The following is a 23,860-nucleotide window of genomic DNA, read 5'->3' as shown; positions in this document are numbered from 1 at the left end:
ACGTGGCTCTCATTACAGACAGCCTAAGCAGGCACAAAGCAGCCAGCACCCAGGAGCTGGAGGAAGGCACACCGAGGCCCTCGCTGCGTCTTCTGGAACATTCCCACCGCAGAGCGGTCATTTCTGCCCAGCTCCGACCCCTATACCATGTCAAAATCTAGGCTTCCGTCCTGAGACCCGCACTCAGGTGCTGACTTGCTTGGGTGAGTCTTGAAGTCTGCTGTATCTCCTTCGGCGCGCCTTGCATCTGAGGAGCCGCCTCCGAGGCCGTGTGTGCTGCCCTGTTTGTCTCTTTGTCTCGCTGCCCCTCGGTGTGACTCTGCCGCGTTCCCTCTCTTGTTAGGCCTCTAATGAGGTCGCTGAGGATGTCGTGTCAGGACTGTTGTTTGGCGTCAAGAGTCGAGCTCGCCGTCGACTCCGTGCTCTGGGAGTCAGTGCCGCGAGTCACACAGCAGAGGTTTTAGAACGTGGAGCTGTTCCCTTTTCCCAGTGAGTCTTTGTTTGCAATTAGAAAAAAAAAAAAAAATGAGGAACGCTCTGCCCCCGACTAGAAGGGAGGAGGCCAGGAGTCTTTTTTTTTTTTTTTTTTTTTTTTGTCACCCAGGCTGGAGTACAATGGCACGATCTCAGCTCACCGCAACCTCCACCTCCCAGGGAGCGGGGCAGCAATTCTCCTGCCTCAGCCTCCCGAGTAGCTGGGATTACAGGCACCTGCCACTGTGCCCGGCTAATTTTTGTATTTTTAGTAGAGATGAGGTTTCGCCATCTTGGCCAGGCTGGTCTTGAACTCCTGACCTCGTGATCCACCCGCATAGGCCTCCCAAAGGGCTGGAATTACAGACATAAGCCACCGCACCCAGCCCGAGCCCAGGAGTCTTAATGAGTGTGTTAAGCGACTACTGAGGAAGGTCACAAAGGGAGTCACAGACAATGGGGACTTGGTCTTGGGGTTTTTTCTGGCTCTGGGAGGTCCTGCACACAGGAGGGCTTAGTTAATCCTAGAATGCCCTCTGGGGAGGCACTGGGAAGGCCCTGGGGGTGAGGCAGAGGGGCCAGGGCAGCCCCTAGCCAAGCCGTTGTAAACAGCCTGCTTCTTCTTCTGGGGTCATTGCGAGTCATCTCCATGCAGGCCCAAGTAGCTGGGCTCACAATTAATGTTGAGGCCAGGCATGGTGGCTCACACCTGTAATCCCAGTGTTTTGGGAGGCCAAGGTAGGAGGATCGCTTGAGCCCAGGAGTTCGAGGCTGCACTAAGCTGTGATGGCACCACCACACTCCAGCCTGGATGACAGATCCAGACCCTGTATCAAAAATAGTAATAATAATGTTGGGTGTTCAGACTGTAGTCTCTGAGGGCCAGGCCCCATCCACAAATGGTTCAGTAAGGGAGTCCACCTGTGGCCCCACACCGGCCCGTAGCCCTGTACAGCGGACTTTTCCTCACCAGCTTTACTACGGATTTCAAATCTGAAAATAACAAAGGCTCCCGGAAATGGGCGTTGTGTGATGTGCGTCTGCGAGTCTGCAGCTGACCCTGGGGAGGGCGGGGGGTGGGCCCGGAGTCACTGCCCGCAGGGCCGGCAGTTGGAAAATGTCCTATCAAAGGCCAGAGCGGGGGCTGCCCCTGCCGTGCCCACCTCCCCGCCCACTCTGGCGACACGAATGGAGAGGGTCGCCATGCTCAGGAGGGCGCTGCCTTGTCACCAATGCCACGGTGACCAGAAACAGGCAGGGCGGCGGGGCCTCTGAGCAGGCCGGACAGCTACAAGGAACGCGGCTGTTGGGGGAGCGGTGCGGCCTGATTGAACGGGGATGAAAGGCCCGGCCCTGCTCTGTGAGAGGTGCCCCTCGCGCTCCTCCGCGTCCCTGTCTGTCCGTCTGGGCCACTGGCTCCCGCACATCACAGGCATCTGCTGAGGGCCAGGCCTGCCCTGCACCTTTCCGCAGAATGAAAGGGAAACTGGTATCAGAGGGGAGCTGAAGCACAGGAAAGGGCCTCTTTCTTTTCAAAGACTTCCGTTTGTGATGGGCTTTTTTTTTCTAGGTGATCTTATTTCAAAGCCCCTTTGAAAATTTTGTGGGTTTTGTAATGGATGAAAAGTTACTTGGAAATGGGACTAAGAAGTTTTCGGTTGAAAGTTGTTAGAGGAAAGTTGAAAGCTTTTGAGTTGTAAGGTTCTGCCAGATTTATCATTTCCTTTGTCCACAAGGCCCATCCACTGGGAGGGGGGCTTGGAGGAAGGGGCTGGGGGCCCGGACAGGGCACATTCCAGAGCACGGTGCAAAAACCAGCCCCATCTGTGGTTGCTTTATGTGTGCAAGGGAGGCCATCCGTGCTGCACTTTCAGCAAAAGTGTCTCCAGGGTATAGACTTTGATGTTGGAAAAGGGAAAAGCAAACATACTTCCAGGATACTATAGAAAGCTGGGTTCTATCAAAGATGCGGGCTACCACACAGGTGTTTCACATCAGAAACATCATTAAGAAAGAAGACAGGGCCCCAACAATCCTGAGAGAGGCCTGGCACGAGCCTGGAGCACGTCCATGCTTGAGATCCGAGGAGAGGAGACACCGGCGAACAGCACCGGGAGGAGGCGCTGGGAAGAGGTTTAGGTCAAGAACCAGGAAAAGCATTGTTACTGAAAATGGAGGGGCAGGGAGTTTCCAGAAGGAAGAAGGAGGAAGCCATTGTTAGGGATCAGAGAAAGAGGACATGAAATGCTCCCATATTTGGCATCAGAAGGTGATTGTTCATTTAAAGGGGGTGGTTTCACTGAAGTACAGAGGTGGGCGGCACCAGGAGTGCAACCCAGGGAGATAACAGATAGCCCCAGTGGGCTGGCAGAGTCACAGCAGGAGGCCCCATCGGGCTGACACACTGTGGGAAGGAGAGGCCGTGGCCCGTGTGCTTGCAGGTACCTAGGGTGGGCTTTAGTATTATCCTGACAGAATGGCGTGGGCGCAGCCTTAATATGGCTGCGTCCGTTTATGGGGCTACCGGCCACAGCCGGGGAGGCTGGGGAAGAGGTAGCCTGGGAACATTCCAGCCATCCCAGAGCACCTCTGAAGGTTTTGTGATAAAATAGTAGACATGGGTTAGAGTCCCAGGCTTGCCGTGCCTTGAGTTTTTTGTTTGGTTTTGTTTTTGAAATGGAGTCTCTCTTTGTCACCCAGGCTGGAGGGCAATGGTGCTATTTTGGCTCACTGCAACCTCCACCTCCCAGGTTCAAGGGATTCTCCTGCCTCAGTCTCCCAAGTAGCTAGGACTACAGGGGCACACCACCACACCCAGCAGATTTTTTTGTATATTTAGTAAAGATGGGGTTTCAGCATGTTGGCCAGGCTGGTCTCGAACTCCCAACCTCCGGTGACCCACCTGCCTCAGCCTCCCAAAGTACTGAGATTATAGGCATGAGCCACCGCACCTGGCTGCCCTGAGTACTTTTGAGCTTCTCTGGGCCTTATTACTCTCATCTGTGAAATGAAGGTAAGAACGCAGAATTCGTCATGGAAGGAAATCAGCACATGCTGGCACCTGGCGTGGAAGAGGCTGTTAGGACAGTGGCTGGCCAGGGAGGACCAGTTCATCTGTGCCTGGCATCCGTTTATGGCTTGGGTCTTCACGGTGATCCAGTGAGAAAGGGCATAGGAAGTGACTGGTGGTTTCCACTTAAAGTATTTACAGATGACCCTCGGGGCTGGGAGGGTCCAAGCCCAGGATCACAGGGCAAGGACAGGGCCAGGCCTGGGGCCCAGACGGGATCTGCGGTTGTAGCTTCCAGCCCAGCACGTGGCTGCCCTCACCAAGCCTGTCCTCTGTCTCTCACTTGCTACTCAGCCCCTCCTACCACCTGCCCCATCACGCCCTCTGTCCCCACCTAGGCTCTCAGCAGGACCATTTAGCCTCCAAAGACATCATCATATTCTGTAATATGATTGGAATCTGAATATATATTTTAAATGACAAGATTGAAATTAAAATTTAAATAAAGAATTACTTTTCTGTAAGTTGCTCCGAAAGCAGTAATTTAGCAGCAAATTGATAGAGAAAGGTAAGCACTGGTCCTTTAAACCATCATGCAGTTTCCGGCATGCGAGCCAGAAGTGTCTCAATTTAACACATCATTGGTTAGTATTATTAGAAATGTCATCAGGCACTGGAGCGCATTATGGCAGGGCTCTGAAGGGGAGGCTGAGGGTGCAGACCTGGGGCCAGGGGGCCAGAGAGGGCAGCCTCATTAATGAGGGCAGGTGGGGCTCGGGAGACCTCCCCTGGCCCCACGTAGGGATTTGACTGCGATTGTCTTCTCATTTGTAGTTCAGTAGCAATCAGGAAATGAGAACGGAGAGAACTGTAAATGTCATTTGCGCTTCCCAGAGACCACAGATTTCCAGCTTTGGCGGCTCTCAACATGTCCTTCTGACCCCCTGAAACCTAGGCTCAGCAGAAGTCCTCAGAAGTGGCCTCGCCAAGGAGCTGGTTCCCATGAGCCACATAAGCAAGACCCAGAACTCCCCCAGTCAGCACCTGATGAGCAGCATCAACCCCGCGGTCCCCATGCACAGGCCCAAGAACTTAAACGCGAAGACTTTCACTGATCCCCAGAGCGAGTCCATGGACTACCTGCCGAGCATCCCCTGTAGGTTTATTAAAGGGGCACATTTTGGGGTCCCTCACCCCACACCAACTGAATCAGAACCTTCAGGGTAGGGTCCAGAAACTTCCATTCCTCTAGTCTTCCAGATGCTGCTTTTGTGCACTCACATTGGAGATCCCCGTGGTGGTGGTCGGAAGCCCTCCCTAAGTGATCTTGGAATCAGTGTTCTCAGTGATAACCTGCCAACACTAGAAAGCCTAACAGCCCAGCTATAAACCTATGAGCTGTCATCTGAAAGATCCCAGACACCAAGATATCTCCCCAAGCCTGACTTTCTACCATTGGAACGTAATTCCTTTCAAGTAAGAACTGCCTTCCTGGGGCTTCACCTTTGTAGTGCAAGAGCCCCTGAGAGGCCCACGTGCTCAGTCCCCAACACCCTGGTCTGAATATGTTTGCCAAAAGCTGGATGCCATCATTCCCCACAGGTGGACCTGGCACCATGAAGACCTCAAGTGCCCTGCAGAGGGAGGGAAGCTGAAAGAAAGTGAAATATCCACTCTTTGCAGGGAATGGTCTGCCCAGCGATGCCCCCTCCTGGAGCTCATATCTGGTGTGATATGATTCCCCCCAGGGCAAGCCAGGGCCCGGTGGTCAGAGGTGCCTGCAACAAATGCACTTCTGCTAGGAGCACTGTGCAAATTTGCTCTTGCTATTCTCAGAAGAGCCCTGGGAATAACCCTGCAGAGTGAGAAGAAAAAGGAAATGACAGCATTCACCCCCCAGTGCTGGGCTGAGGACACTAGAGCCTCCCCCACCCATGTGCTCCCAAATCCCTGTTCCTCTGCCACCAGCCTCTGCAGAGCATGGATTCTGAGCAGTGCTGGCCTCCTCATGTCACCCAGCTTTCCAGACTGCAGTCTCACCTAAGTGGGTTTGAGTTACAGGTCACATGCCATGCCCTAGCTGCAAGGGAAGCTGGTAGAGCAAGTTTTCTGACGTAGGGAGTTCCAAACGCGTGGGGCAATCAGAACCATGCCAGAGTTGCAGGGAGGGCCAGCGCATGTGAGCATCCCTTGCCAGAAGGAGCCATCAGAACCCAGAGCCAGGTGGGTGGGATGGGCACACCAAAGCTTGTCTTCCCCAAATGAGCTGGGTGTTGTGGGGAGTCCAGAGATGCAAACAAGGCTCCAGATGAAGCTCCAGGTACAGGGAACTCCAGGCTACCCCCGGCATTGTCCTCCCTGGGGCTCCTCAAGTTTTCATCCAAGACCACTTCACACCCACCACCCAGCTGGGCTGTGTTAGGGAAATGCTGCACTAACTTTAGTTTTGGCATTTATGTAATTAGAGTCCCACTATATTTATGCTGCCCCCAATCCTCTACAGAACGCAAAGAGATGCATGTAACACTGTGCATTTTTATGTCCAGGATAAGGCACAAATGACTTTACCCTTTACTATTTTGCAATATATACAAAATAGTAAGATACACAGTAGACTGTGTATCCCTTTTTTTTTTTTTACCTGTTTCTTTTTTAGTGGCTGTAAATGACACATTTTATAATATCTCCCAAATTTGTGCACAGGAATTCTGAGAGAGCTTGGCTGAACAGTTCTGCTGAGCCCATGATGTTGACTAGTAACCCTTGGTGATGTTCATCTGATTTGCTGATGGTCTGGAGGGTCTAAGATACCAAGGCAGAAGCTTCAAGCCTCTTAAAAACATAGGCCCAGGACTGTCATAGTGTCGCATCTGACATACTATGTCAAAAGAGTCACAGGACTGTGTGTGCGCACATGTGTGTGTGTGTGTGTGTGTTTTAATTTGGCTACATGGAAGCTCCGTGCTATGCTGAAGGCTCCACTGTAGCAGTTCCAGGAGCCCCGTGGCCTGCATGTGTGCAGTGTTCTCTCTCCCCATGTTCCCTGGTCTGGTCTCCCCTTTGCATTTCGTCGTGATTTTACTGTACCTTTTCTTAACGGTAGCACCAGTCTCTCTGTTAACAGGGGTGGGAGTGAGACAACATCATGGGTCTGTTCCTTTGGGTCTCTCTCCAAGCCTGTGTCACCCCCACGGCTCCCTGGTGCAGGTGTCCCATTATACTGGTTGTAAATTCCTCCAGGGCAGGACTTTGCCCAGTACGGATCCCTGGTACCTGGTGGTGCCTCTGGCCCAGAGAGGGTGCTCAGTGATGCTCAGCAGAAGGCCACCCTGCCAGCCGTGTCTGCACCACATGGTACAGGGCATCGTGGCCTGCAGGTTCCGGTCTGGGAGACAGTTTCCTTGGCAGGAGAGAGCTGTGGGTGCTGGCATCATCATCCCTCCAGAAAAGGCCCATGTGTACCCCGGAAGTGGACTCTGAAGCCTGTCTCTGCCAGATGTATCTAGGCTGAAAATGCACTGTTTGCTATGGGGTCCTTTGGTGACTTGGGCCCCAATCCATCTGCCAGATTGAATCCTGCCTAGCTTTTGTGGCCCAGCCCCAGCCCATCTCTTCTGGAAGCTTCTTCTCGAGGCTTCATTGATTCACCCTCTTCTGACATCCTTGGGCAAATAGTGGAGGGTGCTGTGTTCTGTTTTCTCCAGGAGACTCCCCCAGGTCCCCCCAGCTCAACAGAGGCAGTAGTCACCCCTCAGTGTCCATGCCTTGATCGTATCCAGGCATCCGGAGGGGCTGACGGGTTCTGCTGGTCAGTGGATTGGGCCATCCAGGGCTCCAGCAGCATCCAGGACAACGGTGTTAAGGGCCCCAGCATACACGGCCCCCATGATATGGAAACCTCAGCCCCCCCAGTGAGGGAACCGTGCTGTTTCACTGCTCTGCTCTGTGACTCGTGTCATTCACTCTCCCTGGAATCTACCCTGTGCATTCATTCATTCATCGAGCCAACAGTGATGCATGCTTCTTCCATTGGCCAACAGTGTAGCTCAGAGACCCTGCCCTCTTGGAGTTATCGAGCTTTGCCTGCAAAGATGGGGCAGAAACAAGGTCCTGGGGGTAGTGCGCTAAGTACTGTGGTCATTGGGTGCACAGAGAGTAGAGGTGAGAACAAGCGAGGCCTGGGAGGACCCCAGGGGAGTCCCTGCCATCTCTCAAACCTCAAACCTCCCTTGCCATGCAGGACACTGCTAGTCTATGCGGTACCTTTCTGCAAAGTAGAAAAAGGGGTTTCCTCTGGGCGGACAAATTAGCAAAAGCATCTCGGGGCTGTGTGTCACAGACTCCTGGGTCCACAGCCCGCTGAGCAAAGGGTACCCCATGGGCATCCACTGCTCCTGCCTCCCCGGGTGAGTGTCAGCCCCTCGCCCTCTACTAGGCATCTTTCATTGCACACCACCTACGGCCCTACACACTTTTCCCTAAATTAAGCAGGTCCCTCAGAGCAGCTCTGTGGGCCGTGCACGGCTGGTTCCCCCCAAGCTGGTGGAGTGAACCCACGTGTCCTCTGAGACTGCTGCAGTGTGGAGGCCCCCAGCCCCCATGGTCAGCAGGTGCCTCCCACTCTGCACTGCCTCACAGAGAGCTTCAACCATACAGGCCCTGGGTCTTTAGTGTTCTTCAGTTGCCGAAAGAAGCAGGATGCTGTCAGCTGCCATAAAACTGTGACCTTTGAAAATTTACAAGAGCTCAGGGTTTAAAAAGCGTCTGCGTTAATGATGCATCCCATTAGCATCTCATTAAAGGAAAGCCAAGAGAAGCCTGCTCAGGCCCGATGATGGGCAGATAGGCCCACTCCGTGGGGCCAGGCACGGAGAGGCTCTCCTGGTCTGCCTCTCTCTGCCAAGTGCCATCATGTCAGTGGAGCAGAAGGCATGGCAAGGAACACTGGGGAACGGCCAAAGGTCTGGGTGGCTTCACTGGTGTCCCAGATGATGGCAGGGGGAGGGCATGAGGTGAGGCTTGCTCAACTCTGCCTTCCTCCCTGCTGCCCAGGCTAAGTTCTCCTGGTTGGTTTTCATGGCATTCTTGTGTCATCAGCACCCCCCGACCAGGAGGCATGGAAATCAGGGTGGCCTGGGCTTGCGGGGATTGTGAACCATGGGAGGAAAGAGTTAGCAGGAGCTGGGCTCAGAGCTGGACCCACGGACCTGAACATGGTCCCCTAGAAGCTTCCAGAACCCAGGGACCATGTGGCTTTACTGAGGGCCTGGAACTCATTGCAAGAGGGGGCTGTGGTCAGGCTGCGCTGACGCACATCACCAGTGGCACTGCATGTCACCCACCCGGGGGCCCAGGCTCCTCGGCAAAGGGCACACCCCGTGTCCAGGTTTTTTCTGGAGAAAGTGGAGGAAGGAATGTCATTGCATTATTTTAATAAAATAAATAAAATTCCTGAACTACAGGTTGCTTGTAGCTTCAGATGTTGTGAGTGCTTAGTAGAAAATGGGTAGCCTTGTGTATCTTTCCTAAAGAAGAAAAAAAAAAGACTTTTGGTTCTCACCACAGAGCTGCTTTCTTATACATAAGAAATTGCTTGTAGTATTCATGAACGACACAGCCAAATAGCAGGCCGGTTGTAGCCCACTTCGCCTGCTCACAGCCCATCTGGGCCCGCCTCTGCACACCCGGGACACCCCAGCGTCTTTGCCTCAAGCTGTTCATGTATCGAGTCCTCCCACTGTGACGCAGCAGCCACTTGAGGGCAGGGCTGAGTCTCGGTCATCCGCATCCCCAGTGCCTAGAGCGGTGCCCGATACAGACCTAAGGCAGAAGAAACAAACTAAATGAATGAGCGGCAGGAGTGCTCTGAAGCCAAGGGGCTGAGCAATCTGTGTTGGAAAAGTGAGATTTTTTCAAGTTCAGAAACTCCAACGATTTTAGGGTGACCGTTGGAACTCCTGAAGTTTTAGTGCTCAGAATATGAGGACCCAAACTTGAGGAGACCCCAACCTCCTCTCCTGGAGGCAGGGGCTATTCCAGGGCAAGTTTCCAGAAGCTTCCCTTCCCTGTCAAGTTGCCAGGCCGGAGTGTGATTCAAGAGGGGAGAAGAGTGTCTGGCGGAGGATGCTGAAAACCTCAACAGCCTCTTGCCTGGGACACCTCCAGGATCCCGCAGGCGGAGAGAGGCTGCAGCACCTCCTCCAGGCAGGAGGGGCTTCTGCGCTGTCCGTGAAGGGAGTGCTGGTCATGAGGCTGGGATCTTAGCATTCACACTTTGCTCCCGGGGACGGCATGGGACTTGGCATAGGCTCCTTCTCCCTCGGATGCCTCTGATTCCGAGGAAAGCAGTCTCCCTACCTCTGAGCCACCAGGACCTGAGAGCCTGGAAATACAACGAAGGCTGCAGAGTGGATAGACCCTTCAGACAGGGCACACGTTAAAAGCTGTCTATTTGGAGAAGGCTGGAAAAACCATGCTATTGTTCCCTAAGACTATGAGTGAGTGCAGCGAAGTCCCCAACCCCCTCTCCTCCCAGCTTCTGCCTGTCCCACAGATAGAAATGGGGCAGGCCCTCTGATAAGGAAGCTTGTCCCTTGAATTGTTCTTTTCTCAGGAGATTCAGCCTTTTCCTTTGTTTCTTGCTCTGTTCACAGAAGCAAAGCATCTGAAATGCAGGCCAGAGATAAAGTGCAGCCTGATGCAATTAGCGGAGCGCAGCCCACAGGTCCTAATGGGATACGGCTCCCGCTCCTCCATCAGGCCCTTATGGAGGCGCTGTGTGTCGTCTGCACTATGCGTCAAAGCCCCAAGTGTTGCCCAGCCTCCCTATCCACACCCCCTCTCTGTGCCTGGCACAGAACCCAGGAGAGCCACTCTGGTCAGAGGGGCTCAGCAGCAGGCCCTGTCTCCCACCAGCTGGGTTCCTGGGTCAGGTTTCATCAGAAGTCACGGTAAGGACCATGGTCCTCACCTGAGAGGCCTGCAGATGCCCCTGGAGGCTCCTGTGTTCTTCTGTGGCTGTTCCTGGTGGGCATCCGTATCCACCCCTCATCCCACACCTGGTTGGGCTCTGGCTGTGCTCTGAGGAACTGTGCTCACTCTTCCCAGGGCCACCTGTCCTGACACCCACACCCCCGCATATCCCAGGTATCTTATCCCAACGTCTCCAGCATGTTTCCAGGAGTATTTTCATTTGTTTGTTTGTTTTTTGCCTATATATATAATGGCCATAGTAAAAAAAAAAAAAAAAAAAAAAAAGGAAAATACGGAAAAGTATAGATAATAAAATAAGTTACCCATAATCCCCTCACCCAAGAATAACATCCCTGCTAACATTTTGGTCATTTCCCTCCTACATATATTGTCTGACACAGGTGTGTTTGCATAGGCCATTTGTGTGTCATTCTGGGGCCTGTTTTTCTCATTAAACATTATAGTGTAAGCATTTTGTCATCAAGAATTCTTCACACATGATTTTTGATAGCTATATAATATTCCGTTATAAGGCTGTGGCTCAGGGAGACAAATGCTGTCCTGGTGGTTTTTGGTTTTGTTTTTGTTTTTTCACTCTGAGGTTTATTTTTTCATTCATCTGCAAATCTGAGCTAAAGAGTGGGCTCACAGAGCGGAAAGCCTGCCTCCTTCCTGCACAGAGGAGCTGAGGGTCCCACCGTCCACCTAGGAGCAGTATCTGAGCTGTCCCTGCCATGGGCCTCAGCTCCCACCTTCCCCACGCCTCCTCCATAGGACGACTGGGCCTCAGAGGCTGAGGTAGGGGCAGGATGGGAAAGGTATAAAGTCCCTCACCTGCTACCTGCCGGTGGCCCCTTGGAAAGCTGTCCTCTCCTGTGTCCAAGAGCCAGCCAGTGGTGACACAGAGGCTGGGCTGGGCACACAGTGCTCAGCACATGCCCTGATAAGTTGGTAGCATCTGTGTGGCTGTGGTTTGTGGATGGTCCGAGGGCCGGAGATCCCATCTCATAGCTCAGAACGCTCTTCCCATTGTGATAGGGCTGGTAGAGTGAGTGGCCACGGAGGGTGTCCAGGGAGGCACTGGCCTGGGTGTTCCTAGAGGCAGGAGCTTAGCAGAGGTCCCAGCTGCTACTACTATGGCAGAACCATAGTAGGCTCTGTCTCTGACCCTGTGCTCAGTGGGCGAAGCTTAGGCAACGGGAGGCTTGTTTTGGAGGCTAGGTCCCTCCTAGGGAGTCTTGTTCTGGAGAATGGTCCCTGGCCAGGCCATGCTCACCTCCTCATCTGCTTCCCACAGGCTCCTGGCATCTCCAAGGCAGACAGTCAGTCCCAGGGACTGGCGACCAGCATCCGGTGGGGGCAGACGCCTATCAATCAGTCCACACCCTGGGACACTGATGAGCCACCCTCCAAACAGATGAGGGAGAGTGACAATCCAGGTATGTCCCTCGTCGGCAGATAGAAACGACTGAGCCCAGGGCTTGGTGAGAAGCTGGAGGCTTCCTGGGGACCCCAACTCCTGCACAGCAGGTCTTGACCCTGTCAGGGTCAGAAGCCCCCTCGTCAGGTTCAGGGGGAAAGGCACTGTGTGTTGTAATTCCCTGTGAAGGAGCTGTCTCTCTACTTCTTTCTCTGCTACTCAAGGACTCCAGAGAGCAAAGGAAGTGAGAATGACATTATTGGGGTGACTTTGAATTGGCTCCGGATTCTTTTGAATCATCATTCCCAAACCTGGGTACTCTGATTCATAACAAATTTCTCGAGACATGCCTTCCAGTAAGGTTTTTCCTTGCTAATGGTTGTATGACAACTGGGGTGTTCTACCCTCGGGAACTGGGAATTAACTCACCAGCTCATACAACATCCCAGCCCTTCTTTGGACAGCTCCAGCCATAATGAATGCCCTCTCTTTTATCTCCCGTTGGCCCCAGAGCCCCCCCTTAAGATCCACAGAACACCTCAGTTTGCCCCTCCACACAACAGCCCCACAGGTGCCAGGAGACCCCTTTCATGCCCCTCTCAAAGTCTTAGGATAAACACCCCAGGCTATTCAGCCATGCCCCACAGCCCATAGATTCCAGGCCCTTTGCCTTCCAGGGCTTTGCTCTGCCCCCTGCATCCCTCTTGAAGTGCAGCGTCCAGAACTCAATGCAAATAGCCCATGAGTGGTCTGCCCAGCACGTGCTTCCTTCAGCACCTCTGGTCTCATCTCTGCTCAGCTAGTAGCCACGTCACATGCTGCCTAAACAGCACCCCAAGATGCCCCAGCAGCTACAGTTACCCCTGTTCATGTCCTCACAGTTGGGCTTAGGCAGCTGGGTTTGGGGACCCAATAGCAAGTCCTCATCAGTGTCCCCCTGTTTGCTGTTAGGATCTCTTAGACACCAGCTTCTGTTGCTGACCCCACCCCTCCCAGTTATGTTCCCTGCAGACTCCACGTCAGGACCAAGTCACGGATTAAAATGCTGGGAGCTTGCCACATATAACTAGAGACTTCTCTTTAGGTCTCTTGTACCCTTGGACCATTCACCACATCATAAGTAAATCACCTCCATGGCACTGTGTCTCTGTGTCTCTGCCACAGAGTCCCCTGGGCCCCGCCCATTGTGCTCTGAAGTTGTGACGCATTTTTCCAGGCTCCCTGGCTAATCCTGGAAAGAGCAGAGCTTGGGATGACATGCCTTGTGCCTAAGACACCCAGGCTGGCTCATAATGACACCACCTCCCCTCTTCAGGTTTGGGGACAGTTCTCATCAGCAGCCCGTTCTAGAATCTTGCCATGACTTCACTGAAGTTTCTTGGCTTCCAGTTCTCCCTGACCTCTCTCATTATCAAAATCATAAATATGTGTTGCACATGTATCGCGTGTCCTGTTCTGTGCATCATCGCAATGCTTACGGAACTGGCTCGGGAAAAGCTTGGGCCTACGGTCCCTCGGCTGGGAAGGGGCGACCCAGGCCTCGTACCGTGGTCTGTGTGACTCTGAGCCTCGCTCCTCACCACCAGCCAGTGGCTCTCCCTTGGACAGTGGTCTGGTAGTGACCCGCCATCTTAGCTCCTGCCCCACGTTGGCGCCATTTTCTTTCTGAGAGGGAGCTCCCAGCTCCACATTCTATCCTGTGGGGCTTGTGGTGCTGAGTGGCCCTCTGCCCCCTACTCCCTCTCTCTCCCCATCCTCAGTCTACGCTGCCACCCCAGAGCAGCTGTGAAAGCCAAGGTAGCATTTGGGCCATGGAGACCTGGCCCCAGGCTCATTCAGTCAGAGGCAGCCCAGACTGGCCTTCCCTGTCATGGTGTCTCCCAGTTTCCCTCACAAGCCCCCTTAGGTCACCCCGCCTGGCACAGCTGACCTCGCCTCTGCGTCGGCTCTCAAGAGGTGTATCTGGACCCCACCTTGTTCAGCCAAAGTTTTCTTAAGGACTAAAGTGGAGTTCTCTTGTTTCCCCCAGGGCTGGCCGTGTCTACATTGCCTAGCACAAGGCCCGCCCTCCCCAGCAAGGCCTGGCCAGCCTTTCCACACGTCCCCCACCCGGGCCCCTCCCTTCCTGCGAGGACCAGGCTCCAGTGCCCTCACCTGAGGGCCCAGCGAACACCCCCGTCTCCACCATCCCCTTCCCCTGCCTCCTTCAGAGACGAGCTTGCAGAAAGGGAGGAGAAACCCCAGCATTTATGGAGCGTTCACCACCTGCCAGACACTCTGCTAGTTTTGTTTTGTTTTGTTTTGTTTCCAAATACATCTTCCTCATTCAGTTCTTCCCAGTAGTCCCCCGAGGTAGGTATTGCTAATTGCATTTAATAGATGAGAAGAATGAGGCTCAGAGGAAATAAGAACTTGCTGAGATCAGGCGCGGTGGCTCATACCTGTAGTCCCAGCACTTTGGGAAGCTGAGGTGGGCAGATCACCTGAGCTCAGGAGTTCAAGACTAGCCCGGCCAACATGGAAAAATCCCGTCTCTACTAAAAATACAAAAATTAAGCAGGCATGGTGGTGCACACCTGTAATCCCAGCTACTCAGGAGGCTGAGGCAGGAGAATCACTTGAACCTAGAAGGTGGAGGTTGCAGTGAGCTGAGATCACACCACTGTACTCCAGCCTGGGCAACAGAGTGAGACTCTGTCTCAAAAAATAAAATAAAAAAGAACTTGCTCCTGAGGCTCTTAACTACTAAGTGGCAGAGCTGAGAGTGGAACCCAAGTCCCCAAGTCTCTCAAAGGGCTCTGCTTCCTTCTCTCTGCTCTGCTGCCTCTCACCTCTCCCAGGCATGCCTTGCTTCCTCCTCTGAGCCCCAATAGCTGTTCATAGACCCCCAGCACACTTATCCTGGGCTGCCACGATCACAGATTCCTAATCGGTCAGTTCCTGTTCGCAGGTGTCTCATTCACCTCTGTGACCCAGCACCCAGTGCAGGGCCTGGGGTGGTCAGTGTTTGTTGAGTGAATATGTAACCGGCAGATGACGTTTCTTCCATCTCCCTTGCAGGCACAGGGCCATGGGTGACCACGGTGGCCGCCGGGAACCAGCCCACCCTGATCGCACACTCCTATGGAGTGGCCCAGCCTCCCACCTTCAGCCCGGCTGTGAACGTCCAGGCCCCGGTCATTGGGGTGACCCCCTCACTGCCTCCCCACGTGGGGCCCCAACTCCCGCTGATGCCAGGCCACTACTCGCTCCCTCAGCCGCCCTCTCAGCCACTGAGCAGCGTGGTGGTGAACATGCCCGCCCAGGCCCTGTATGCCAGCCCTCAGCCCCTGGCCGTGTCCACACTGCCCGGTGTGGGGCAGGTGGCCCGCCCAGGACCCACCGCTGTGGGCAACGGCCACATGGCAGGGCCCCTGCTGCCTCCACCGCCGCCAGCCCAGCCGTCCGCCACTCTCCCCAGTGGTGCCCCTGCCACCAATGGGCCCCCCACAACTGACTCGGCCCACGGGCTGCAGATGCTGCGGACCATTGGCGTGGGGAAGTATGAGTTCACCGACCCAGGGCACCCCAGAGGTAAGTCCTGCTGCCACGTGCCTGCCCACAGGCCTGCGTCTGCACCTCCCTGCGCGGTCACTGCAACACCACCGGGACAGGAGTGTGCTTCATGCCAGCTCCTTCACTGGCCTCCCCAACCCAGAGGCTGCAGTGGAGCCTCTGCCTGCCCAAGACAACTGGCCTGAGATGGGGGAAGGAGGGGAAAAGTGTGGAGGGCGGGACAAGGAAGGTGGGGAAATGCACCTGGGTAAGAAGAGGGAGCCCAGGAAGAGGAAGGAAGGGAGAGCCTGCAAAGCCCAGAGCCCGCCCCCTCCAGCCCAAGCCCTGGCCATTCTCACCTCCAACCCCCAAGGTCAGGCCAAGATGCAAAAGGGTGAGAGTCATCCACTCTTAGGGCACCACAGAACAGTCCCTTTTGGGGCCTTCTCCATGTTCCACCCACGAGGAAATTCAGAGCATGAACTGTGTCCTTCCCAGGGAAAGCACCCTCGGTCATGCCATCAGATGAGAGCAGTGCCCAAGGCAATTTAGTTAGGCCCAGGAGACGTTCCCAGACCATCTTGAGGCACTTGAATGTTTCGTTTCAAGGATCCAGGGGTGACTTTGTGAGACCTTGGGAAAGAGCACCTCCAGCCTCAGCCTTCAGTTAACCCTCTTCCCCCAGCCTCAGAGGAGTTTCACTCCAGGGAACTCGAAGGTAAAGCCTTCAGAACAGAGCCTCTGGAAGGATGCATGCTGGACATGGTCCTAGCTGGAGTTCCCAGTCTCAGGATTACGGTTCTTGATGTCTGTATGAGAGATTAGTCCAGACTGGAAGGCAGAAGGGGACAGGAAGACCAGGGCACACATATGAGGCTTGCTGGGTTCCTCTGCTATAGGTTTGCCTAGCCCTTAGCGCCCCAGACAAGCCAAGTCCCTGCTCCTGCTGGATGCAGTGGGGAAGGCTGCTGGGCCACTGCCAGGTACAGGCAGCTCCCTGGCAGGAGGGGGCAGAAGAGTCCACGGCAAGCAGTCTGCCCCAGTGGGGTATCTACATCTCCTTTGAAAGAGGAGGCTAGACGGTCCTAGAAAGTATGCATCTCTGGGCACAGCTTCCCAACCTTCCCACATAAAACCCCTCGAGATAGCATTTTGGGGGGCTCTGCCTCTCAGCAGAGCAAGGAACCCCACTGGCCACTCTCCTGTCTTCTCTCCCAAGTCTCTTCCTTTGTCATTTTAAGCAATTTTCAGGCCTTGTCAAGCATCCCAACAATAAAGCTCATGTCTGGTTGCGGTCGGGTTTAATTCCCAATCTGACTGAGCCCTGACTGCTTTTGTTTTGGAAATCAGCACTAGTTTTAAATGACGAAATTATAGAAAATTACCTCTAAATTCTGGTAAACTCTTGCTTTAAGATCTTTTTTAAAAAATGACTAAATTGATTTTTTGTTTGAATTGTTCTGGTTAAGCTCTGTCTCCCTTTAAAAAAAGAAAAAGAAAGAAAGAAAGAAACTTACTCCCAGCTCAAGTTCATGAGTCACCAACTCTGACAACTGGGCAGTGGGAATCCTGCTTCCAAGGCTATGCCAAAGCCCAAGGCACCAGGCGGCATATTCTCTCCCCACATCGCCCCTCTGGGGTCTTCTAGGGCTAATGCAAGATCTTGCTGGCTTGCCACGTTCCAGGCATGCATCTAGGAAAAGGAGCTGTTTTGTGCAAAAAGGTAACTAGCTGAGATAGGACTGGAGTCCCTAGTTTGGGGCTCAGCACCAAGCTGGGATCCACCCCACTGAAGCTGCTGGGTGCAGGCAGCTAAACATTGTCAGCCCTGAGCCCATGAGATCAGAAAGACACAGGTGTCAGGGACAGGACCTTGTAGGACTTCTGTGCCCACGGGGTCCATGACCATTGCAGAGCTGTTCCTGTAACCTCTGTGCGGGGACCTGAGGGTGTGAACCATCCTCTGTGGTCCTGAGCCAATGGACAGGAGGGGACAAGAAATAGGGGCCCTGCTAATATTCCCTCTACCAGGCCCCACTGGGCAGACTGAGGGCCAGGGATGGGGTGGACCTAGAAAGTGTGGTGCAGCCCTGCCTTCTGGTGAGCCAGCGAGACCCACCAGTCAGTGACAACAACTGACCCGTCCATCACCCTGATTCCCAGAGGTTGCCAGCACACTGGCTCTTTCCTTGAAATTCCATGTGACTCGCTTCTCTATTTACGGCCTCATCAGTTGATTTATCCCCTTGTATTTGTGGGGAAGAAAGAGTGATGCATGCGCCTACAAATGCCTCCAAACTCAAGCCTGGGTGGGTTTTGTTTTGTTTTTTTTTTTTAAATGTATAAGTAAATCTCTTTTCATTTCTAATCTTAAAAGCCTTTATTGCTGAAGCTATAATTTGTCTGCCAGACCTAATGTCAAACAACTGCATATTTTTTAAAATAAGAAACCCGAATTTTGAAACTAAATCTTTGAAACTTGCCGTGTGAGAGTCATGCTCCTAACAGGACCACGTGGGCTTGGATTTGGGTCACTTTTAATTTTGCCCCTTAGGATTTTACATCTCTGAAGCCCAATTGATTTCACACTCCTAAATGACAGACAGCTGGCTCCAGGCAGGAACAGGAGGCTCTGCGTGATGGCGTCAACACAAGTCAGAACTCCACTTTGGAAAAGAAAAGAACTTTCCTTTTCTCCTGTTCTCTGTTTGAAACCTTGCCCAGCATTATAATAAGATCCACCATACAACGCCTTGAGATCTAGCTCATTAAAGTCCCCGATTTTCCCGGCTATTGTTTGACGTGACAACCTGGCCTCTCCCAGGGTTGAGTAATTATGGGGAGATTCCCCTCCACGAAGAACAGGTCTTGCCAGCCAGAGGGATGGGCCACTGGTATTTTTAGACTTCATTAGTGCCCTGATTTAAAATTTCACATTTTGTTTCTTGTAATTATCTTCCGATCCACTGAGCTAAAATTTCAGTTGGGGTCCTATTAGTCTGCTTTTCCAAAAAGGGCATTGGGACTTTAATTTAAAACTTAACCAGTTGAAAAATAAAGGTGGTGTGGAAATGCTTTTTGATTTGCAATAGGTCAAGCGATTGTCTCTCATCTGTGACTAGAGAAGCCAGCTTGTGCGCCGTTCACTTTAATGAGTGTTATTTAAATGCATTGAGCACATATAGATTTTCTTAAGAAACGTACAAGACAAATCTTTCTCTAAGAACAATTTGGGGGTGGGAGCAAGCTGTAGGATTTTTTTTTAGATGATATATTGAAAGCTAATTAAAAATAGATTTCATGTGTGCAAAGTGATAAGGGAGGAAAAAAGAATTCGTTCCATTTGAATCCTGTTATGAAGTACCTAAGACATTTGTCTCGTCGTTGGATTGGAACCGCTGAGCTAACACGTGGGGAGAGGTGTGGCCAAGCTCAGGCCTGGGTGAGACCTGGAGTCAGTGTTACTACGCCTGGGACCCCGTGAACCCAGCTGTGCGTGCCTGATGACATAGCACGGGCTATGAATGTAGCTATTTCTACCCCTGCCGCCTTTGGCAAACAGTTTTTGGTGGCTCAGAGGATGCATGGGGACTTTCTAAAGTACCAGGCTCCCGGCCTAGTGGTGAGCTGCAGAAAGGCTATTGTGTCTTCCCCTGCCTGGCTTGGACTGAAAAGCCAGGCTGCACCTGCTCCTACCTGCTTCTAGACCAGAAAGCAAAGCCCGTGTCAACCTGAGCAGGGAAAGGTATCTCTTCTTACTTTATATTTTGCAGGCCTAGGGTGAGGGGTCATGAGGATCCATCTACAGGCTTGGCCTCCCTTCTGGGAAGCCGTACTGGAAGAGAGGGATGGCTCAGCCCCTTCCTTTGGTTCTCCAGCTCCTCCCTTCCCATTTTGGCACTGGACCTCCACCCCATGGCACGGTGTTCTTCCTTGCTGCCACATTCGCCCCTGTCTTCACAGGTAACAGTGATGAGATCTTGTGAAAATACTTTGAGGCACAGGGAATAGCCATGTGACTGGGACAAGCCTCCTCACTTCTCTGATCCTTTCTTTCCTCGTCTTTAGAATGGGGGTGACAGTACCACCCTCATAGGGCCTTGGGGAGGATTGAGTGAGATCGTGGACATGACCGTACGTAGCACTGTGCCTGCTTACCACCAAAAGCAGCTCTGACTGTTGCCTCTGGCCCAGGGTCTAGAGAGTTCAGCAGAGAAGGAGGCTAGGGAAGGGGCAGAAGGCCAGGCCCTCCCCAGCGCAGAGGAGATGGAAGAAGCCCATGCTTGTTCACAGGGCTGGCAATCCCTGGTCAAGCCATTTAACTTAGGGATGGGGACCCCTTCCCTAAAAGGGAGGTTGGATGCATCCCTTTTCTGGCAGGAGGACTCAGGATGGCTCTCCCCAGGCATGAGGCCTGGCACTGATCTCATCTCTCCGTGCCCCACACTGTGACATGTCCGGGGCACATTGTTCTTCCGCAGCCTCCATAAATATTCTGGAAGAAGCTGGGAATGCATGATAAAGCTGTTCGCCTACACTCAGGCCAGAGGCACAGAATGTTATCCAGACGGAAATTGTCTTCCCACAGACCTATTCTTCCTGTGTCTGTGCCTTAGAAATGCCAACATGAATTCATCCAGGGTTCAAACTCAAGGCCTGCGTCGTCTGTGGCCAGCCCTTTGTCCACCTCTAGCACTAAGTCTGAAAACTCAATTAATTCAGGTTTCTACGTATCTCTCCTCTGCTCTTCTGTTCCCCCACCACCCCACCATCAGGCCACCGTCACCTCTGGCCTGCACTCTGGCCTCCCAGCCCACAGTACATTCCTTCCAGTCCGGCTCTATGGTGCAGCCAGAGTGATTTTTCAAAATGCAGGTCTGGCCCTGCCACACGCTGTCCAACGACCCAGCTGCTCTGGGGATGATGACCAGTGCTGACTCGGTGCTTGCCCTGACTTCATCCTTTGCTGTTCTGCTCGCAGGCTGCCCGCAACACCCCAGGCCTTGGCTCTCCAGTCTAGCCGTGCGCTGTGCCTCAGTCGAGTGCCTGTGAGACTGTTTGACTGTGAGCCCCTGAGGTCGGGGGCAGCAAGGACGCTACCTCATCCCCACTCCCCGCTCAGCATCCGAGCCAGTGCCCGCACTCAGAGATGCCTCAGAAGCATCTGATGAATGTGAGCACAAAGCACTGGGCTGAGAATTACCCACCAGGGTTCTGTGACTTTCCCCTTCCCTTCACATGAAAGCAGGTCAGTGCCTCAGGGCCCTAGGCATACGGGGATGGAAAGTGCCCTTAGGAGAGCTTGTTCTGCAACCCGTCACCCACCTACACCTGACCCACGCCTCTGGGAACAGAAGTCCATCTATTTCAGACTTCCTTCTGTACCCAAGCACCTCCACTACATCCTGCCCCAGACCGTACAGGCGCTGGAACTCTGCCTCAGTTTCCTCATCTGTAAAAGGGGGAGAAGAATAGAACCCACTTCTTACAGTTGTGAGGATTGAGTTATTTTATGTACTCCTAGGCTTAATATATTGCCTAGCATGCAGGAATCACTATAAAACTGTTCACTGTGATTATTTTACTGGACCAGGCCATCTTTCAGTGTCCATGGCCTTTTAGCGTCCCAGGTTAATGAGTCCCAGGAGATATCATGATATTTGAAGCATCTAGCTCCCAGGGCATCCACCGTGAACAGAAGAAAATCCCCTTCTCCCATTGTAATGTTTGACAATCCTCCACTGGCCATAACAACCAGCAGGAAGCAGCCTGTTGCTAGGAGCTTCTCCCTAATTCTGGGAGCTATCTGTCTTGAGAGAGCTCCTCCTACCTCCACCCAGGGGCTCTCAGTATCCCGTGGCATTCAGCTTGATAATCAGGGTTCCAGGGACACCGCCGGGGCCAGGTCCTCCATGGCCACATCAATAGATGGGACCAAAAGAATTCTCTGGCTCCTCCAGACCAAACAGCCAAAGCTGCAGGCAGAGAGAGTTGATTAGGAGGGTGTGGCTGGCAGCATGGATGGTGGCTGAGAGCCCAGATTCTGCAGCAGACTGCTTGGGTAGAATTCAAACTCCACTTCCCACTAACCCCATGAACTTCTGCTAGAAAACGGGTGTTTCTAAGCCTCAGTTTCCACATCTGTAACTTGGAGGTAATAGTGCCATCCTCACAGACATGCTTTGAGGATTTAATAATGTATATAAAGTCTTAGCCCAGTGCCTGGCACACAGTGGCTCAAATAATATTAGCCGTTGTTATGACCACTACTGTAAATCCTAAAGACTTCTGGAGAAGAAAGCAGGTCTGGAGCACCTTAACCTCAGGACCACCACTGCTTTTAAAGCAAGGTTGTCCAAAATAATCTCCAAGTCTGACTAAATGGCTCACAACATGGATCTGAAACCAAACCGCCATCCCACCCTTGCCCTGACTTTCCAGCCCCGACCCCTGACACACACACCCTCCTGCAGGCAGTGTGTGTCTCAGAGCCTGGGGAATTCAAAACTCCATCTGCACAAGGCTCTTCGTCCTCGCCTGAGCTGTACCTGCCCCAGCCCTGCTCAGGAAGCCTCCCCTCCTCGCGGGGCTCTGTCCTCACGGGGCTTGTTCATCAGTAATTGGAGAGTTGTCCAGGGCTTAACGGTTTTGTTAACAGATCATTTGACTATGAGTGAACCAGGCAAGCGGAAAGATGCCGCAAAGGCCGCTGGACCACCCAGGAACAGTGTCATCCTGGGAGCAGGAGGTGACCCCTGGCTGCCCCAGCCTGCTCAGCAGGGCACAGGCAGAGCGAGGCACCCTGGGCCCTCTCTCTATGGGGCTGCGGGAGCATATGGCCTTTCAACCCCAAATCTCTGCTGAGTATCTTCAAGGTCAGAAGCCCTGCTCTGGCCCCAGTTGTCTGACAGGGCCAGAGGTCACCCTGCCCATGGGGATGAGAGGGCTCTTCCGACGGGAGCCAAGGGCGGGGACATTTCCTTCCTGGGGGCTTCAGGTGATGGTGCTGACCCGCGGCAGGAAGCCAGCTGCCCTGATCCTAGACACTGTCTTCCCTCAAGAGCAGCAGGCCCCAGCAGACACCGGCAGGGTAACCCGTGAGGTTCCAGGTCAGTGACACGCAGAGGCCACTCAGGAGCTTGAGTCATGTCCCCTCCCTCCCTGCTGCACCACCAAGTTTTTACTGAGCCGTCACGTTGTGGTCTTAGGCACCTCCTGTGCACAGAGCCCACACGTGGCTTCTCTCCTGAGCCAGGCAAAAGAAACAGGCAGGGTGCCAGCTGCATGCCCCATGCAGTCTGGGCTCCTGTGCACATGAGGCCTGTGGCCATGCCAGGCCCTGGGAGAGAGGTGCAAGTCTGCCCTGGGGGAGCTGGGGAGACCAGGAGGTGCCAGCAATAAGGGCTCGGGCTGGAGAAAAGAGGGGTCAGGTTAGACAGAGCCTGCAGGAAAGTTAAGGGGACAGTGAGTGGTTCTACAAATGCCAGATCTTAGGAAAGAATGCTTGAGGGAAGTGCCAGAGACACAGAATTATGATTTTCCAATAGATCCATCTATCATAGAGTCACACACACACGTGTGTGCACACAGTTTGCAGGGCCTGTCCTGATTTGAGACAGGGTCAGCTAGTGAGTTAAGCACAAAGGCCCAAGCCATCCCTTTCTCTGAATGCTTGGCACGCCAAGCCCAGGGAGCCCGCTTGGGCTACTTGGCTGACTTCTTAGCCTCATCAGTCAGTGTTTGCTGGGGTAACAACCCAAGATCTTGCACAAGAGTCCATCGTCTCCGAGGCCATCCTGGTCTTGCAAGGTGAAGACCTCCTTGATCCTCAGGGGCTTTGAGCTGGGTAGAAAACACTGGGGGCCATTAACCCCCGACAGGGAAATCAGGTGCACATCCATGGGCAGGAAGTTCTCTGTGCACCCCGCTCTCTCCTGTCATGACAGGGGTTTAATGGCGAGTTTCCCGTTGCCTAACCACTATTTAAATATCTGGCATCTGCTGTCTGTGCCAGGAAAAGCATGCCATGCTGGACTGAGCCCTAGAGTTTTCTAGAGGTTGGGAGGAGTTTTGCGAGAAGGTGAGCTGGGCCACGGCGTGGGATGTGTGCTGCTTGTCCCCATGTGATGGGGAGGGAAGGACATCATGGCACCCCAAATAGGAAACAAAACTGGAGAAAACATGGCACAAAACTGGTTCAATGAGAAACGATCTGGTTGAAATTACATTCCATTCAGGAGAACACTCACTATTCTAGAAATATAAGGGGTAAAAATAATACAAGCAGAGTATTTTAGGAGCACAAAACATTGTGTAAATTGCTTGAAGAAAAAATGGCTGAAAGGTCGCCATCCATTGAAATCGTTGTCATTGCCTGTTTTCTTCGTGTAACTCTCTTCTTTGAAAAAGAATATATGTTTATATTTTTAAACCATTTGTATTATGTCTGT

The 23,860-nt window shown here is 53.1% G+C and overlaps 1 protein-coding gene across 1 annotated transcript in view; it reads left to right on the top strand.

Annotated features, from left to right (window-relative positions):
* The window catches only part of KLHL29 (kelch-like family member 29), a 247,132-nt gene that overhangs the window by 165,544 nt on the left and 57,728 nt on the right, over positions 1-23,860 (top strand). The window contains exons 3-4 of the mRNA XM_011972723.1: positions 11,754-11,895; positions 14,937-15,449. Of these exons, the coding sequence (XP_011828113.1) occupies positions 11,754-11,895; positions 14,937-15,449 (655 nt within the window). The remainder of the gene's footprint in view (positions 1-11,753; positions 11,896-14,936; positions 15,450-23,860) is intronic.

Source organism: Mandrillus leucophaeus, unplaced genomic scaffold (assembly GCF_000951045.1).
Source record: "Mandrillus leucophaeus isolate KB7577 unplaced genomic scaffold, Mleu.le_1.0 Scaffold13, whole genome shotgun sequence".
Taxonomy (NCBI): Eukaryota; Metazoa; Chordata; class Mammalia; order Primates; family Cercopithecidae; genus Mandrillus; species Mandrillus leucophaeus.
The sequence above is the reverse complement of the archived record's forward strand: the minus strand, read 5'-3'. Positions and strand labels throughout refer to the sequence as shown.